The sequence below is a fragment of the Pelodiscus sinensis genome, chromosome 1 (genome assembly GCF_049634645.1).
Source record: "Pelodiscus sinensis isolate JC-2024 chromosome 1, ASM4963464v1, whole genome shotgun sequence".
NCBI lineage: Eukaryota > Metazoa > Chordata > Testudines > Trionychidae > Pelodiscus > Pelodiscus sinensis.
The window spans coordinates 211,720,426-211,739,660 of NC_134711.1; the positions used below are offsets into that span (position 1 = coordinate 211,720,426).

General features: G+C 44.0%; 1 protein-coding gene across 1 annotated transcript in view; it reads right to left on the reverse strand.

The window, feature by feature from the left end:
* The window catches only part of BMX (BMX non-receptor tyrosine kinase), a 42,224-nt gene that overhangs the window by 17,092 nt on the left and 5,897 nt on the right, over positions 1-19,235 (reverse strand). Inside the window, exons 5-8 of the mRNA XM_075914309.1 lie at positions 18,052-18,171; positions 14,971-15,056; positions 8,461-8,642; positions 3,568-3,630 (exon numbers count right to left, since the gene is read on the reverse strand). Coding sequence (XP_075770424.1) covers positions 3,568-3,630; positions 8,461-8,642; positions 14,971-15,056; positions 18,052-18,171 — 451 coding nt within the window. The remainder of the gene's footprint in view (positions 1-3,567; positions 3,631-8,460; positions 8,643-14,970; positions 15,057-18,051; positions 18,172-19,235) is intronic.

Below are 19,235 nucleotides of genomic sequence, written 5' to 3' on the forward strand. Positions count from 1 at the left end.
AGATGAGGATTTTGTGGGGCCCAAAGCAGCACAATTTCACAGGGGCCCCCCTTTGACACAGCGCATGCACGGTGGAGCCACGGTGCATGCGCGGGGCTTCTTGAAGCACGTGGCCCGGGGCGGCCCCCCCGCTCGCCCTGCCCTATATCCGCCCCTGCTCCCAACCCAATCCCCCTCCCCTCTCCTCCCTTTCCCCAGAGCCAAACACCTCCCCTCCCTGCTGTAACCCAGTCCCCTTTCTCCCCCAACCTTATGTCCCGGTCCCAACAGACACCACCGCTTGAAATGCAACCCCAACCTTTTCCATTATTTTCATTTGGAAAATTGACCCCACATAACACGTTTTCACTTAACATGATCATTTTCTGAAACATATCTATAGCATTAAATGGGGAATTACTGTACCTACAATGCTAGGGCAGTTAAACACTCGCTGTCTCTCCTTCTAGGCAGAGGGGCTGAACCTCTCTGCTGCAGTTGTTATGAGACTATAATTGTCTCATTGAAGCTTACACTGAAATCCTCCAAAATCATAAAAATTCAAAATTCTCCAATAAACGTTCTCGACACCAAGGACAGAATTAAAACTGCACATGCCACAAGTGACAATAAAATAAATATCTTCCCCTTCTTTCAGTAACCCCCAAAATAAACCAACAATTTAAGATTATAATTTTAACTGAGTTCTACAACATTCAGGAAATTATACAATTACATTTTTATAAAAAGCTGTAGGCCTGATCCAGCACAACTTACTCAGGGTACGTCTACACTACAGCGCTAATTCGAACTAATTTAGTTCGAATTAGTTCATTCGAACTAAGCTAATTCGAACTAACGCGTCTACAACTAAAAACTAGTTCAAATTAGAGTTTTGCTAATTCGAACTAGCATGTCCACATTAAGTGGACCCTGAACCGGGCTTAAGGATGGCCGGAAGCAGTGCCGGCAGGGCATCAGAGGAGGACTTAGAGCGTGGAGATGCTGTCTCAGGCTAGCCGAGGGCTGCGCTCAAAGGGTCCCGACCCCCACCCCGAACAGACAGTTCTCAGGGGTGCCCCGCTTGCAAAGCAGTCCTGGCTTGGAGTGCCCGGACTACCCACACTGGGCACATCACACCACTCGGCCATCAGCCCGGCTGCACTTGCCGCAGGCTGCCATCTGGGGAGAGGGGGCAATTGGGGGGCTGCAGGAGAGCTTCCACACCCAGAAGCCCGCAGAGCCAGCCCAGTCCTCCCCATCGGGGGTTCGTACCCCATTCCTCCCTCACCTCCTTCCACTTACCCTTCCCTAGCCCCTTTTCTTGATGTACAAAATAAAGGACAATTGTGTTCAAAAATGGAATCTGTCTTTATTGAACAAAACTGGGGGAGACTGGGAAAAGGAGGTGGGAGAGGGGAAGAGAGAGGGTAGGAGAGGGGAGGGCAACTACAATGATCAGGGGTTGAGAACAGGTCCCATATGAAGAGAGGCTAAAGAGACTGGGACTTTTCAGCTCAGAAAAGAGGAGACGGAGGGGGGACAGGATAGAGGTCTCTAAAAGCAAGAGTTGGGTGGAGAGGGTGCATACAGAAAAGTTCTTCATTAGTTCCCATAAAGAAGGACTAGAGGACACCAAAGGAAAGGAATGGGTAGTAGGCTTCAAACTAGTAACAGAAAGTTGTTCTTCACAAAGCAAAGAGTCAACCTGTGGAACTCCTTGCTGCAGGAAGCTATGAAGGCTAGAACTAGAACAGAGTTTAAAGGGACATGAGATCAAGTCATGGAGGTTGGGTCTATGAAGTGCTATTAGCCAGGGGGTAGGAGTGGTGTCCCTGCCCAAGGTTTGTGGAAGGCTGGAGAGGGATGGCACGAGACAAATGGCTTGGTCACTGTCTTCGGTCCATCCCCTCCAGGGTCCCTAGGGTTGGCCACTGTCGGCAGACAGGCTACTGGGCTAGATGGATCTTTGGTCTGACCCAGTACGGCCATTGTAAGCTCAGGGCTCAGGGTCGGGGGTCTCAGTGGACCCCCTTGATTTTCATGCACACCTGTTCCTGGGTGGCCAGGCTGGCAGCTCTCCTGCCCTAGCTGGCCACTTTCCTGTGCCTAGTGCGGAGATCGTGGACAAGGTCCACGATCTCCGCACTAGCCCAGGCGGGTGCCCGCCTCTTGCGGTCCCGGGGAAGCTCCCTGGAGCCGCCAGCCTGGTCCCGGGAAGAGGGGGAGGGCTGGGGGGCATCGGGTGGCTGGCTCGATCCGTGCCAGGTGCAGGGTCTGCTGGCTGGGTGCTGGCAGGCTTGCACCTGGCACGGGCACTGTAGCCAGCCCGTGCCCCTTTAAGGGGTCCGGGGCCGGGAGGGGGGCAGACGAGTTTCCCTGGTGTTGGCCAGAGTGGCCACCAGGGAAATCTGGGGAGGGCTAGCCTCCCACTACACAGCCCTTAATTCGAACTAGTAAGTTCGAACTAGGCTTAATCCTCGTGGAATGAGGATTACCTAGTTCGAACTAAGCGCTCCGTTAGTTCGAATTAAGTTTGAACTAACGGAGCGCTAGTGTAGCGTCTATGAAAGTTAGTTCGAACTAACATCCGTTAGTTCGAACTAACTTTGTAGTATAGACATACCCTCAGCTAAATCTCTCTGTAGTCCATGGGATTATTCAAATGCTCCCTGCAAACACTCAGGCGAGTGCTTAATTATATACACAACCTAAGTGTTTGCAAGATCAGGGCCAAAGATACTTACAAAAAAAAAGGATCTGGTCTGGCAGGCTTCACTTAAATCACATTAATTTCCATGGGATTGCTCACATGCAGAAAATTACTTACATATGTGATTGCAAGGGTGAGGCCTCAATAGCGGATGTGTAGGGTGAAATCCTGGTCCCACTGAAGTTAATGGCAAAACTTCCTTTGATGTCAGTAGGGGCACATCTCCACAGCAGGGCTAAAGCTGAAATAAGCTACACAACTTGAGCTACATCAATTGTATAGCTTAAGTCCAAACAGCAGGGAGTGAATAGCTCAGTGGTTTGAGCATTAAGGTGCTAAACCCAGAATTGTGAGCTCAGTCCTTGAGGGAGCCATTTAGGGATCTGGGGCAAAATCTGTCAGGGATAGTACTTGGTCCTGCTGTGAGGGCAGAGGACTAGACTCCATGACCTCTCAAGATCCCTTCCAGCTCTATGAGATAGGTATATCTCCATAGCTTATTTTGGCTTTTGGCACTGTCTACATAGTAGGAAGTCCAAGTCAGAGCACTCTTCCTCTGACTTCCCTTACTCCTTATAAAATGAGGGTCACAGGAGTAGAAGTAAGAACTCCTCCAGCTTGACAGTATTTTGACATTATGTCGAAATAGCTGCTTGCTGTGTAGATGCGGACTATGTTATTTCAGAATAACGTCTGTATACAGCTAGGAGGTGAAGATATAGTCTAGCTGATATTTTTCAGGACACTTTATGTAGAGTATTAAAAAAAACACAGAATAGATCACAAAATAGTAAAACATTCTAAAAATTTAGCCAGAGCTGTTCTAAAATGGTGGGATGAAAATTTAAGCACTGAATGGCTGCAGGTTGATTTACCCAGGTTCATCATCATCCAAGGAAATTTCTTTCAGGTAGGTACTTGGTGCGAAGCCTTCATTCCTACAAATTAAAAATTTCACGGTTCAGTTACATGGTTCTTGTATAAATCCAACTTAAATTTTTAAAAAATAGGAATGGGGATTAAACAAAGACTCACTGACAGGAGCAGCCCGAGGTGGGCTGCGGCAGCTAGTGCCCCAGGCGGAAGGAGCGATCGGCGCCCCTGCCTGCATGGGCGTCAATGGAGTGACGTCATCATTGGACGCCCTGGGCGCCCCGTTGAAGGCGGCGCCCTAGGCGACAGCCAAGTCCGCCAATAGTCACGGGCCGCCCCTGCTCACTGATTAAGTGTTAGAGAGATTTTCATGTTTAAAATATTTAAAAATAGCCCTGTTTTTATATACCGCATAGATGAATGCATGGGGAATTTTGTTGTAGGAAATTACTTTTTAATACATTAAATCTGTAACAGCCACTGAAATAGGGCATTTCGACACTATGCAGCTTTTAGTGACATGACTATGTTGACACAATGTTGTTGGTAAAAGTCAGCTTGTGTGAACACTGCTTGCTGGCACGTTTGCGGACAAAATACTTCCACTCCATATCATGTGGTTTCGCTTTGACAGCAGGAGAATGCCCCTGCCAATAAAACAGCATTTAAACTTTTACTTGACACAGCACAACTTTGTTGATCATGGAGGGGTTTAAGCACCCATGAACCACAAAAGTTTTATTGATCAAATGCAAATGTAACTTCCATTTTTGAGACTGGCTTTCTTATCAGGATTGGAGCAAGCAGTTTGTAGGTAAGGCTGCTCAATAATTTCCTGATGTATTAATGGCTGCCAGCAGAGTGTGCTCTGATCCAAAAAAACAACTCCAGACCTCATTAACTTAATGGAGATCTCAGGCACGCTCTTTCAGGTTCAACTCAATCAAGGCCAACAATATCAGTTGGAAGCTGTGTCTGTTGGAAGGAGAGAAGGATAGAAGAGTAACTGTGATTGTCACTGAAGCAGAGAGAGACAGGGCTTATTGGGCAGAAGACTCAATGGATTTCTGAGTGAGGGAACTGCCTGCTATTTGTTTCTGCTATGTTCAGGGGGAAAGAACAATGTGGATTATTTGTTTCTTTAAATAAAAAAAGATTACACCAAAAATATACTTGACGCATACTTTCAATTTCTCATCTTACCATCAATAGACTTACAAGGCCCTGACTCCAACTAACCGCGCAGACCGCAGGGGAAACACTAGGAATAATTCTTTCTCTCTCTGTGCTCCTTCCCTTCATCTGTGTTGTGAGAGCTAGGAGCTGATTGCATCATGTATATACATAATACACTCTTGACCATCAGCCAAGCAGTCGTGATTTCTGCATTCTGTGCTTTAAACCATGTAGCACCCCCTCACATTCGTTGCTGACCTTCTACTTTCTTTAATTCCATAGGATTTTTTTACAGTGAAACTGAATGTTAAACTGTGTAGTGTGTGCTGGAAACTAATGCTTTTTGTTTTGTTTTGTTTCTTTACTTGAATCACTGAGTTATTAGTGGACCAATCAACTCAACTCAGTCCAAACTCCTGTCTGGGATCTCTCTCAGCTGAACACAGATATTGCTCCCATCTGGAGATTACTGAGAAAATGCCTTTCTTTAATTTGCTGAAGAAGATTCCTCCCTTTGGGGACCACAAGGGAAATAACCAAGAAAATCTACAGAAAGGGATGTCTAGTCATTGTGGTAGAACAGTAAGGGCTTGTCTATATGGGAATTTAATCCAGATCAAATCAAGTTAATCTGGTTTGATAACACAGGTGCATGCTACACAGAACCAATGACTGTGTATTGATTCCACGACTATTAGGAGTTCTGAAGTCCACTAGATTAACTGAAAATTGTATTAATTTAATCTTTTGTTTGTGTGCAGCAGACTTCTCGAGTTTCCTGGTCTGGACGGCAGATGGATAACTCCATCCCCTAAGGAGGGAGTCTCTGACCGCCACCACTCATCACCTTCTTTTGGGAGTTGTGGTTGCAATGCCTGTGTCCCAGCACAACCCCAGTGCGCTACCAAGTTCAGATCCAAGACTCAAAATACAAACATGGGCATCCCTGGCAGAATTCTCCTAGCTGTTAGTGTTCTCTAGGAGATGCCTACCTGGCTGCTAGAACCTCCAAGCAAGTCTAGAACGTTAGCCGCCCACCCAACGGAAAGGCACCTCCCACACTCTCACAAATGTTGTGCAGAAGCACAATGTGCCCTTAGAATGGTTAAAACAGACTTTTTCCTCCAGCTTCCAACCTGCACCATAAACAGCACCATCTGCCTTTTAAATGGCCAAGTGCACACTCAACCCCCATTCTGCCATTATTCCAGCAATAGATAAAATATGCTCTCCTTCTGTTCCAGTCATCTGTGTATGGCTTCATTAGCCAGGGTATTGGGGGTAAGCCAGGTCTCCCAGAATAACCAGCCCAACCTACACTCAATTGATGTCTACAGTGCTCTTGAGGTGATTTTCTCCATTATTCTAAAAGGAACTGAGTTCCAGAAGCTCCAGCATCATGGATGCTTCCATAGCACCCTGCATATATGTCTGAAATCCTGCTCTGGGAGTCCATTTGTCTTTGGTACAGCATGAAGAAATACCCTCTTGGTTGTGTCTAGACTGGCCAGTTTTTCCGGAAAATCAGCTGCTTTTCCGGAAAAACTTGCCAGCTGTCTACACTGGCCGCTTGAATTTCTGGAAAAGCACTGACTTCCTACTGTAAGAAATCAGTGCTTCTTGCGGAAATACTATGCTGCTCCCATTCGGGCAAAAGTCCCTTTTGCGCAAAAGTTTTGCGCAAAAGGGCCAGTGTAGACAGCTCAGATTTGTTTTCCGCAAAAAAGCCCCGATCGCAAAAATGGTGATCGGGGCTTTTTGCGCAAAAGCGCGTCTACATTGGCCACAGACGCTTTTCCGCAAAAAGTGCTTTTGCGGAAAAGCGTCCGTGCCAATCTAGATGCTCTTTTCCGAAAATGCTTTTAACGGAAAACTTTTCCATTAAAAGCATTTCCGGAAAATCATGCCAGTCTAGACGTAGCCTTTCTGTTTATAGAGTCTGCAGCCTGGCAAGGGAAGGGGGCAAAAGATAGGCACATGAGTCCATTATGTCCCTATGCAATTTGGGAACCCCATTCATGCAAAGCCATCAGTAATCTCCTGAGCATTATCCAGTTTCGTGACCCAGTCAGACAGCACCTTATCAATGGCCTAATAGAGAACAGTCCCAACAGCTGATCTCCCTGCACTTAATCCAAGTGATAACATTCTAGAGCGGCCAGCTTCCAAAGGAGGATGGTTACCTACTTCTCCACCAGCATGGAGCACCACATGTTGGCAGGCTGTTGCTGCCGCAGCTCCAGGATCAGTCCTGTGCAGATCTCCAAAATGGTTCCCTATCCTGAAGTTCTATAGCCACTGCTGCTCATCCCAGCGCTGCAGGACAATTCTCTTCTACCAATCCATTCTGGTTTCCTGGCACTGAATGCTGAGTAGGTGATCTAGGAACTAGTTCATTTGTTTCAACTGTGTCCTTCTCCTGCTGCCGTCACTGTAGAGTCCCGCTGCTGCTAGAGGACCTGTTGCTGATTCCATGGGATATTCTCCTGCTCCCAGCTCATCCACTTGGGTGGTGCAATGGGCCTTTGCTCAGTTGTAAATGCTGTAATGCAGTCCAAGCAGCTTCCCATCCTCATGCTTGTCACCACAGTGGTGTGGAGCATTGTGGAGTCCAGGCTGGATGACAGTATTTTGGAAATGGTGCGAACCAGCCCAAAAATGATGTATGGGCAGAGGTGGTGGAAACATGATTTTTCTAAATAAAATTGAACCTGCCTGGCTTTTCACAATTCACAGAGAAAAAAAATCCCAGGATTCACAGTGCTCAGTAGTGAAGCAAAGACATCTCCCTTGGAAATTCATTCCATTGGATACTTCTGGAGAATCCTATGAACCTTCTTCTTCTTTTCCCTTAGCTCCTATGGGAGCATAGGCCATCAACAATTTCTTTCCAAGCCTCTCTGCTATGAAGCTTAGTTGGCAGCAAACTGCCACCATGTGTCTACATGGTGTGAGCTGAAAACAGAACAGCCTGTTCTGCATATGCACGCTGTTGGTGCACCTCACATCCTGCAAGTTTCCTGGTGTGTAACAAAAAGCTTTGGATTAACTCACACACCCCATAAGCCTTCCATGTGGACACTCCAAAGTTGAAAAATGCTTCTTTCCTAATAGTCTCCACTGACTTTGAAGCTGCCACTGCTATTGCAGGTACATACCAAAATAAAAACTACCAGAGACTGTTAAGATAGTGGGCTACTGAGACTCTTGCCTGATCTGGTGGCTAAAATTCTAGTTGTTTCTCAGGGAAGAGTGGAAGTAGGTGAAATGGAAGGAAAAAATGGGGCAGGACAGATTTTTGAACAGTCTTAAGAAATGAAAACCCTGTCCTTTGTACATATTGTTATATGGTGTGCAAGGAGTGGACTTTTTGTGAGCCTTGGAATGAAAATGATTAATCCTGAGAAGGCTTTACTTTCCTCTAAATTTGATGCTGACATGTTAAATGAACATGCATCAGAGACACTCTATTATGTCATCTATATAAGACTGTGTCAAAGATCAGAGAGGAGTCAGAAGCAAGGTCAAAGGAGGTGATGTGGGAGTGTAGAAGAAATTAAGGATCATGAGATCAGCTGGAGCAAATTTTAAAAGCCATCAGGGTAGTTCTTAATTGCATTTTGGAATGCAACAGTGCCAGCAAGGTTTTTTAAAGTTGGATGTGATTTGAAATGTTACTGTTGCAAATATTCTCTATTGACTGCACAAAGTGCACTTACCCTTGCAGGTCTCTAACTTGCCACCACTCAGGATCCTCTTCTTTCAGAACATAGTACTTGCTATCCCTGACAAGCTGGATGTCAGAGTTTCCTTTGGGTTCATAATCATATTCTGCCACAGTGATCTTCAGCCATGTTTTACCAGGTGCTAGAACTGGAGGCAGACTGTCATGCTTCAGCTTCTGAAGGCAGAGGAAATAAAATTACAATGAAGAGCATTGCAGTAGAAATATCATATTTAGCATTTAGATTGTAGTTTGCATCTTCAATGAGCTCTCTGAGCGTGAAGAAATTAGCACAAGCTAACTAGAAATGCATGGGGCACTGAAGTATTTTTCCCTTTGTCTGTTTTGAAATACATTCCAACAGCTGTAGTCCAATATAAATAATGAAATACAAACCAAACTCTGTTACAATAATATTCAAGGCTTAGTTCTACTCTAATGTATGTAGAGTTGTGTATCCCTAACCTTTAGGAACACACCTTTTTTGCAGTATAGATTTATCAGAGGTGTAAGTTAACTGACACTTACACCTCTGATAAATCTATACTGCAAAAAAGGTGTGTTCCTAAAGGTTAGGGATAAAGTAGATAACTTGGGTTAAAACAGTGGTAAAGACATAGAAAATTGGCATTTAACTTGGATTAGCAGCTCAAGTTAAAGCCTATAACTTACCTTAGGGTTGAACTGAAGTGCTAACCAAAACTAAAATCACACCTTCTTTTCAGTAAAGACATAATTGTAGCATGCATTGTGAGTCATGATGCTTAAGTACCTTACACCATATGCAAGTGTGCTGATATCAGACATACCAAAAGTCTCTGCTGTAATATTATACAATAGCACTTTGTATTTAAAAAAATGAGGTGTCTGTTATTTCCTTTTGTATACACAGTATTAAGAAAAAGATATTTAAGATAATTATGGCTGATTATTTGTCATGGAATAAAACGGGAAGAGTAAGGGCTTTGCCACAGCAGGAAATGCAAATTTTATTTTAAAAGAGGAAATCATGTCTCACACTAACTTTGCTTAATATTAAGTTGTCTGTCACAGAAAATTATGAGAAAGTTAAATAATTGTTTAAAACTATGCAATAACAAGCAACTTAAAATCATTACAAACCTTTCACTACAGTGTACATACATAGATCAAAAATTGTAAAATTCACAGAGGAGTCCTGGTTTAGTGATGGACTGGCTGAGATTATAAAAACTCTGAATTTTTGTTAAAAATTTTTGTAAGTCGTGGTTCCAGTCATGGAAGGTATGGCCATCAGAAATGTACAGATATGCAGGCAATATACCACTCTGAGCCCCAGTTACCTTTCCCTGACATCAATAGGAGTTTTGCCATTGACTTTAACGGCAGTAGGCAGGGGCAGATGGCCATTTTGCGGGGCCCAGAGCAGCACAATTTCACGGGGCCCCCCTTTGCCACGGCGCATGCACAGGGCTTGAAGTGCAGGGCCCGGGGTGGCCGCCCCGCTCGCCCTGCCCTATATCCGCCCCTGGCAGTAGGAATGAGGCATAAAAATAACATTTTCAGAAGTGTCCCAAATCCCATTCACTTTCAATGAGACTTAGGCACCCATGTGCCTGCTACTTTTGAAAATGAGATTTAGATTTCTAAATTGCTTAGGCCACTTTGAAAATATTTCCCTAACTACCTGCGGCTGGGAAATACTGACTCTTTTAAAGCTAGCCCTGTGGGGTGTCTATACAATACATACATAACTTTAGGTAGAGTTTATGTGGTTATTGTTTCAATCTCTGAAGAGGCTATTTGGTATTAATCTGTCATATTATTTTCAGCAATTAATTAAACTACTTTGTAAATCTGACCATTCTATTGTAATGTAAATTATAATACTAGTCAGCACATGGTGTTTGACCCTATACTAATTAAAGTCAATAGAAGTCCTATTATTGACTTCAGTGGGTCCAAAAGCAGGCCAAGAGCACAGTACATGTGTTTATAAACATAAACTTTGAAATTCTGAAGTACTGAGTATTATTGGCTATGGTGACTGAGGAAGGTTGGCAAGGAAATTATAAATATTGAAGGAAGATTACAATAGGAGGAAGTGGTCCCATTTTAATCTATGTGCATACATTTTACCACTGAAAGTATAAAGAGTACAGTGCCAGCAAAGTCAGGGAAAATGCCAGACGCCCTCAAGCATATTATATCCTTTTATAAACAAATTTCAAAACATAGCATTACATGTTTACTTTGATCTCTTTATTTGATACACTTCATAATCAAAACCAAAACAACCCCCCAAAACTGACAGACCCAATGGACTCATACATTCCACCTTTAAACATATTGGAGCTGATTCTGATCTCACACTGGGTTGATGCCAGAGCAATTGCATTGGCTGCACTGCAGTTATTCCTGGTTTAACGTGGTGTCGTGGAGGCTATGTCTACACTAACAGCTAAGGGTATGATTGCCCTCGTTGGGTACATATTCATTCTAGCTCTCATCAAGTTAGTGTGAATACAAAGAGCAGCGTAGCAGTGGTAGCATGGGCCGCAGAGGCACAGCGGTCTAAGATGGGGTTGTGCTCAGCATCCCTAAGCTGTACCTTTGGTGCCACTGCTCATCTTCTGCAGCTAAACAACAGCCAGACAGATAACTCATGAAGCATTCACACTATGGACTGGACCCTGCAAGCCCTCTGCATGTGGATCTTGCTTGACTTAAAAGAGAGAGTTGAGTGCACACCAGACTGTAGGACTGGGCCGTACGTCATAATTATGAGACTCACACCATAGCTGTTCATGTTATAACATGGCAATATACTTGATCTTCATGTTTCTCATGGGAAGAGAGATGAATATAATAATCTACCAAGAAGATTATATATTAATTGTTTCATGACCATTCTAGCCAATATCCTGTGAAAAAAATGCACATGAGGTGACATGCACACTAAGATTTGCTTCAGGTAACCTTTGGCAGGAGATTGTTGTTTGTTAATGTCCCTTCCTTTGCTTCTGGAAATGTCATGGTCCTGCAGAAACTAAGATCTGTTTTGGGGCTATCACCACGGGCTCTCCAGTCATGGAGCTGGCAGAACCCAGGAGCATTATGAGGAGGTGGAATTCTCCTATGGTGCAAAGAGAAGGAATTGCAAAGGACAGGCCTGAGTGGCTGACATGATGCCCCTTAGCTTGGCCTATCAAATATAGAAGGCAGAAAAACTAGAAGAGAATGAATCTATCAGACTTGCTTTCCTCAGGTTTTAACATAGGATGCTTGTTTCTTTGTTCTGATGTAGCTCACTTCGTTGGTGACCTGTGAGGACTTCATGTTTTTACTTGAGAAAATACACAGATTTACACTGTCACCTGTAAAAAAGTGACATTGTTTGGAAACCAAAACTCTCAGAGCTTCCTGAGGTCAGAAATTAATCATGCAGCATCTCTTGCTTGCTCTGCTTCTTTATGTGGTCACCAGCCTGGATTTAATTTGGATAGTGGCACCCCGTGTGTTGGTGTATGTGTGCACAGAACAGGCTAAAATCCTTGCACTGAGGCCACAGAGCAATTGTGGAACTCCCTGGTGACTACACATGCACTTCACAGATGCAGAAAGGGGGTAAGGGAATGACGGGAGTGAGGCTAGGGCTGGGGAAGGGCCCACACTCTGCCCCCAGAATGCCTACTGTAGATCTACTGGGGGTGGAGTGTTGCTGCCCCCAGCACCTGCCCTCCCAGTGCTCCTGGCCTGGGAGGCTGGAGCTGCACACCGCCCACCCTCCCCATGCTTCGGGGCTGGGAAATCTGGAGCCACCCACTTTCCTTCCTTCCCATGCTTCAAGGCTGGGGAGACGAGAGCCATGTGCCACCCGCCCTCTCTGTGCTCCAGGCCGGGGAGTTGGGGCACACATGCCCACCTGCTCGCCTCTCCTCCCCCGTGGTAGTGGGGATGCAGCGCATTGCCCTGCCTCCCTGGGGTGGTGGAGGGGAGGTGGCTTGGCTCCCATGGGAGGTGGGGTCTCAGTGAAAAGGGTGGGGTTGGGGGCTTGCTTCCCCCAACCCTACCTTCATGGACCGCCTGTGGGCTGGCCAGTGGATTTATCCCTGCTTATCTGCTGTTGCTGAAGAGAAGGAAGAAGAGAGACACTAAGGGCTAAAACGGGTGCAGAGAAGAGGTGAAAAACAGTTTTTCATGCCGGGAAACAACAGTTATTCCCAAAGAGGTGGGAAAATGTCTGGTGGTTCCTGTGAAAAACCAGTCATGCCCATTAATCTGATTGCTGGTCCCTCACTCCCATAACTGCCTGTGGAGTAGCCTCTTCTGTCAGGCCCCAGCATAAAAAGGCAGAGGTCTGATATTGGCCTGAGGAAAGAGATACCAGAGACTCGGAGATGTGGGGAGAAGGACAGCACTCACTGGAGAGAGAGAAGAGTGGGACAGAATGTCCAGAGATTTGGAGAGAAGATAAGATGAGGGGCATGAACCAAGAGAGATTTGGAAGGGAGGATTTAGAGATTATGATGTTGGGTATGTTGAACAATTTGAATGGGTGGTAAAAGGGCAAAAAGAAAAATGCTATCCAAAGTTGTGTTGGGAGCTGGACCGCATAGATGCTGCTCCCTCTCACTGGACAACTTTTGTAATCCTGACCTGTGCATTGAGACAGGGCCCAGGAAATAAAGTTGCTTTGTCTCTGGAAGGTATTTGAGAGTTATTATAGGGCCCCTTTGAATTTGTATTCAGGACCCATCTAACCTTTTTATGCCCCTGCTTTTTAAATTTCCCTTTCAAAACATTTCCTTGGAACTCAGTCATAATCAAAATAAGCTGGAAATTCCTAATATGAGTCAACCAGTCCAGCGGCTGATTTGCATGACTGATCATATCTTTAGATAAACAAAATCCTTTTGATAGGAATCAGGGAGGATGGCCCATGGCATTGAAACGTGTTTATTCACAGTCTCACTATCCACAAACTTCATTATCCGAACAAGTGTCAAAAGCCTGTTTGCTCAGTTACACTTGCTTTCTAAGTCTCTACTCACACAAAAATACTTAACATAGCGCTGCCGGTTTTTCTGATTTTATCATGAGTCTTGCGATATTTGGTATGTGTCTTAAAACCCCTGCTCCTGGAATCAAGGGATTATAAATTAATGGAGATTGCCTATATCCTAGAACTGGAAGGGACCTTGAAAGGTCATTGAGTCCAGTCCTCTGCCTTCACAGCAGGACCACGTACCATCTCTGACGAATTTTTGCCTCTGCAAGGATTGAACTCACCACCCTGGGTTTAGCAGGCCAATGCTCAAACCACTGAGCTATCCCTCCACCCATTATGTGAGAAGCTCAGCTTTTTTTTTTTAAAGCTCCTAGTGCTCACAGTTGTAGAGAAAAGCTGGAAACTGTGACCTGCATATATCCAAGAGATTAAAAAATTAGGATGTAAATAAAAAGAATCTAGAATGTATTTTTAAAATGTACTTTCTAAAAAAAATACAATGGTTTTAGAGCAAATCTTGTGATTCAGGAGTGGGGGAGGGCCCAAATGAAGAATTCTGACTCCCTGGCTTTGGCAATACTGTTAGTCACTACTTAGACGTAGAACATATACTTGAGCTTTTAGTCCCAAGCCCTCTCCCCATTTCCAAGCTTCAGTGACCTTTCTGGACACAACAGAAGCATTTGGTGGAGACTACCCCAATTCCCAGCCATGGAACACAGGGAAGCTGCACTGCAGTCACTACCTGGGCCTAAGTGCTGGAGCGACCTGCATGGATCTTATGCTCTGTAGGGAGGAAAGGACCAGAGAATCAATGTAGCAGCAGATTCTCCAGACTCATCCTGATTCTTGTCTCTGACAACCACCCCTCTTCCCTTCATTGTGCTTCTATACATGACTATAGCAGGAGTCTCCGTGGAGCTGGCCTCTGGCTCGCAGAGGCTACACATTTCCTCTGTAGACTCACATAATCCGGTTCTCTCTCCAGTACAGGGGAACTGCAGCATTCCCACTCCTCTGCACCTGCTGAGTGGGGAGATTTTGGGCTCTAGATTAATTTTGGGCCAAGGCCTGTGGTAAAATTCCTATTGACGTCTGCAGAAATAGGCACATAAAGGTAAATGTATTCAAAGAAGCAGAAGTTTGTTATAGCCCAAACTGACAGCAGCACACTGCAATGCCTAGAAACTACCCGAGACTTTCCCAGCTTTACAGAGCCTGCGGTGCAACAGCCTAGAAGGGAGTGTGGGCAGAGTGAGAGATGAGTGGAGAAAAGGAGGGACTGAGGATGGCTAACTGTACCCACCTATCCTTCCCTAAGCTGTGCTGGAGGCCACTAAGGATGACTGATGCTCCTCAGCGATTAACGGGTGTACCCTCCGTTGAACAGCTGTCTGAGGGAGCAGATTCCCCATTTTTTCCTCACCGGGACTCTCCATCATCTGAATGATAGGGACTGTATTTACCCCCATCACAGGTTTCATTAAATGCTGATACTAAAGGCTTGTCACCTACCGGTTTCGCAGGAACAGGAGGCAGTGGTTTCACACAGCTGGTTGGGCTGGTTAAGCTGGTTGGGCTATACAGACTCACATCTATAACTGGGAGCAAAGTAAAAACAACACAAGCAATTTACTGCATGACTCCAGGACCTTGCATTCAATCGGCTTTTCCAGTTATTAAGCTCCACTAGTGGCAGCGCTGGTGAGAGTGCTAGAGCAGACACAGCACTGGTCAGGGGTGGATGAGAGTGCCGCAGGGCCCAGGGCAGTGAAATTTTGCGGGGCCCCCTCTTTGACATGGCGCATGTACCGTGGCGCCATGGCACATGCGCGGGGCCTCAGGAAGCGCAGGGCCCAGGGCAGCCACCCCGCTCGCCCTCCCTAAATCTGCCACTGGCACTGGTGACCACCCACATTTTACCTCCACAGTTGGTTACCTTGCTTTGGGAGACACTATAGTTAATATGGCAGAGGTGGCCTGGAAGATTCCTTCTACTAGCCCTCTCACAACACTTTTGCTGTCCCAGGGTATGTCTACACAGCAGGGCTAAAGCTGAAATAAGCTACACAACTTACGTAGCTTAAATTGAAATAGCTTATTTCAGCTTTTGGCATGTCTACACAATAGGAAGTCCGAGAAAGAGCACTCTTTCTCCCACTTCCCTTACTCCTTGTAAAATGAGTGTTACAGGAGTCGGAGACTGAAGTCCTCCAGCTTGACATGATTTTGACATATCAAAATAACTGCTTGTAGTGTAGACATGGACTGTTATTTTGGAACAATGTCGGTTATTCTGAAGTAACATTGCTGTGTAGACGTACCCCAATAGAGCTGCATTATCAACAATAGGACATTTTCTGAAGCAAATCTGGAGTAGATACAAACATCCTCCTTCATTCTGCAGCATTTCAGACAAAAACTAAGTATTTGATGATACATGGTGACCCTACTTTTTGGAAGGTTTTCTTTTTCTACATACTACTCTGTGTGGAAGTTAAGTGGCTATCAAACAGTTACTTGTGGTGCTGTGTGGGTTTTATAGCATTATTTGCATATATCGTATTTGCTTTGGCAGTTATATAAGGCCATTCAAATTACAAAAAAACCCCAACAACTGGCAACTCTTTAAAATAGTAGGGCATTGTTTAGTGTTCCTACGCTGTGTCCGTCCATAATACCTAGGTTAATACTAAATCAAGCAGGCAAATTTTCAAAGGGGGCCTTTATATATTTTCACTTGCAAATTAGGAGTTTAGATGTTTAGGCTTCCATTTTCAAATGCTCCCTTAATTATGGGTTGCCTACGATTTTGAGTACCCGTCTTGAAACAACTGGGGCCTGATTATCAGAGGGGCTAAGGCCCACTGAGTTGATGGGAGCTGTAAGAACTCAGCACCCTTGAAAAATCAGTCTTTCAGTATCTCAGGTAGGGCACTCAAAACCAGAGGCATCCAAAACAAGTGTTCACTTCCAAAAATGGAACTCTCAGCTCTCCAGTGTGCATGCCATAATGTGTGTGTGGTTGAGGTGGGATGAGGGCAACATGCTTACGAATATATAGATCCTAGGATGCAATCATTTTGCAAATTTGCTCCTCATACTCTTTATGGTGACTAATAAATGCTCTAAATAATTGTGATTAATTTCCATTCCGGTATTTTACAAATGAATAATTAAAGAAAAAATAAAAGAATAATATATGTTAAAAGGGTTCTCCTTCATTTAGTAAATGCGTTGTTCTAACATAGTGCAGACATCTACAACTCAGATACGCCATCACCAGGCAGCTTGGAATACCCTTTCATTCATTTAGTTTTACATATCCATTTTTGTTCCTACATATTTGTTTTCAAATGGTGCTCAGGAGGGAAATGCACAAATGCTTTGTGAGGTTCTGGAATGTGTATTATTTGAAACAACTGCTCCCTAGAACTGCCCATTTTTTGGAGTAATCTGATTGACAATTTTTCCTAACTAAAACTTGCTTCCCAGAACAGTAGAGTTTATAAAGTTAAAATGATTTTTCAGCTATTCTCTTGATTCCCTGATGTGCATTATAATCTTGTTTCTTATAAATGCAGATTCCATGGGTACCAGAAATCGGCTTGTGGAGGAGAATATTACACTGTTTAGAAAAGTAACCCCCGTCATGGATATAATGAAAAAAATCAGTTTTACTTTGGATTAATTATGAAGTTGAATTCTTTAAAACTGACTTACACAAATTTTGGTGTGGAGCTACAATTATTAGTAGAAGTTGGACTTCCCTGGTCTGGCACCCTTGGGACCTGATGGGTCCCAAATGAGGGAGCTTGCCGGAACAGCAGAGGTCAATACCGGCCCCTCATTCCTCCCCCTCAGCTGGGCTCCCAACCCCAGCAGAGCTGCTAGCCCTGTTGCCGCCAGCCAGGCAAAGCTCCCAGCCACCAATCCCCTCCCACCAGCCCAGCTGGGCTCCAGGCCCCATTGCCATCATTCCATTATTGCCACCCTGGCAGGACTCCAGGTCCTGGCAGAACGGCTGATTCCGCTGCTGCCAGCCCTGTGTCCGGCCACTGACTCATCAGCACTCCCAGATGCTGGCCTTCCTGCCGCTGGGCTCTCAGTTGCTGGGGCTCTCTGGTCCAGCAACATCTGTGGTCCTATTTGACCACAGATGTGGCTGGACCAAACAGACTCAGTTTAGAGAGGTTCAACGTGTAGATAATTTGGCCGGAAAGATGAGCTCTGATTTTTTTTTCTCCCAATTCCATGACAACAGCAACAACAACTCAGCATACTGAATCAAAGAATTAAAGAGAAAAGATTTTTTTTTGGTGCATTTTGGAGGTACACTATAAAATTATCATGATCTCAGCTTAGGTGTTTCATGTACTACATTATTGCCCCCAGCCATGTTATCAAACTACATAGTACAATTTGCAATGCTGTTAAAAGAAGTTAAGAACCAATATCAAAAAGAATAATTGACCAGATTGTTTATATTTACCTCCACTGACTACAATTATCCTTGTAGATTTAGCAATATCGTGAAAAGCACCATTATGGCTAACAACATATCAAAAAACAAATGCAAACAAAATGGCTCATTACATTTTTCCCAAATAGTACATCCAGGGGCTGCTTTACAGGTCTGGTTGCAGCAAAGGAACTTCCCACTGGCGAAGAATCCTTTGTGATACTTGTTTAGTAAACCAGGATTGTCTTTGATCTCTGGAGAGCACAGGAGGGGAAAAAGAAAAACTTTAAAAGGCATGCTGGTAGAATGTTCTCAGTAAGTTGTACAGACTGATATATTAAAAGAATTTGGCATGAATCAAGATCATGGAGAAGATATAGATTGTACAACACCTTAAAGATTTTGCTTGGCTGTCAAAAAGCCCATTTAAATAAATGTGGGAAAATCTAATAGAATATTTTAATTATCAAAAAGGAAGAGCAATTTCCATTTCTAATTCTGTCAAATTAATACGTAATATGGAAATAAACGTATCAAACAGTAGGTGTTTGGGTCATCAAATGGAAAATTCCAGTGCAAAACTGACCTATTAGTAATGTCCAGTTGAAATGTAACACTTTCTATTTATAACTCTCTTAAAGAAACATTTGTTACTTGTATATAAAAATACTACAGGACCCTATAGAACTGCCTCCAAATAGTTTAACTGGCAATAGTGACACCATAGTTGTTGTTTTTTAAAAAAATCAGGCTTGTACTATTTATTTTAAAAGATAATAAAATAAATAATTGTAAAAGTTAGGCAATTAAATCCTTGCTGAGGTCCCTGAATTTACAGATCCATTTCCAAAAAATGCTACAGGTTCAGATGCAAGGGAACTGCTGCTAATTGTTCAAAATCTTGGCCACAAAATTTTGTTACTTGTTTTTATAGTTAAATTTGATTTTAAAAATTCTTTAGAAAGGTATAATCACTTTGCTATTATGCACATTACAAGATGTATGCAATAATCACTTAATAAGCAGTTATCCTCACATGCTTTTTTTAAAAAAAAAACCCCACCTTTTTGACAAACTTTTATTAATATGTGCAACTGAGAATACTGGACCAATTCCTGAGTTCCATACTTAAGAACAAAACTCTCTCCCATTAGGTAAAAAAACAACTATGGACAATAAGACCCATGAAATGACAAATCTGGGAGTTTCCATGACATATTTCCATTGGGCATATGAAATGAGCAGAGGATTCAGCTGCCAAGAACTCAATCTGCCTGAGGTAAGGGCCATGTGTAGGAAGCCTTTATGCCTCCAAACT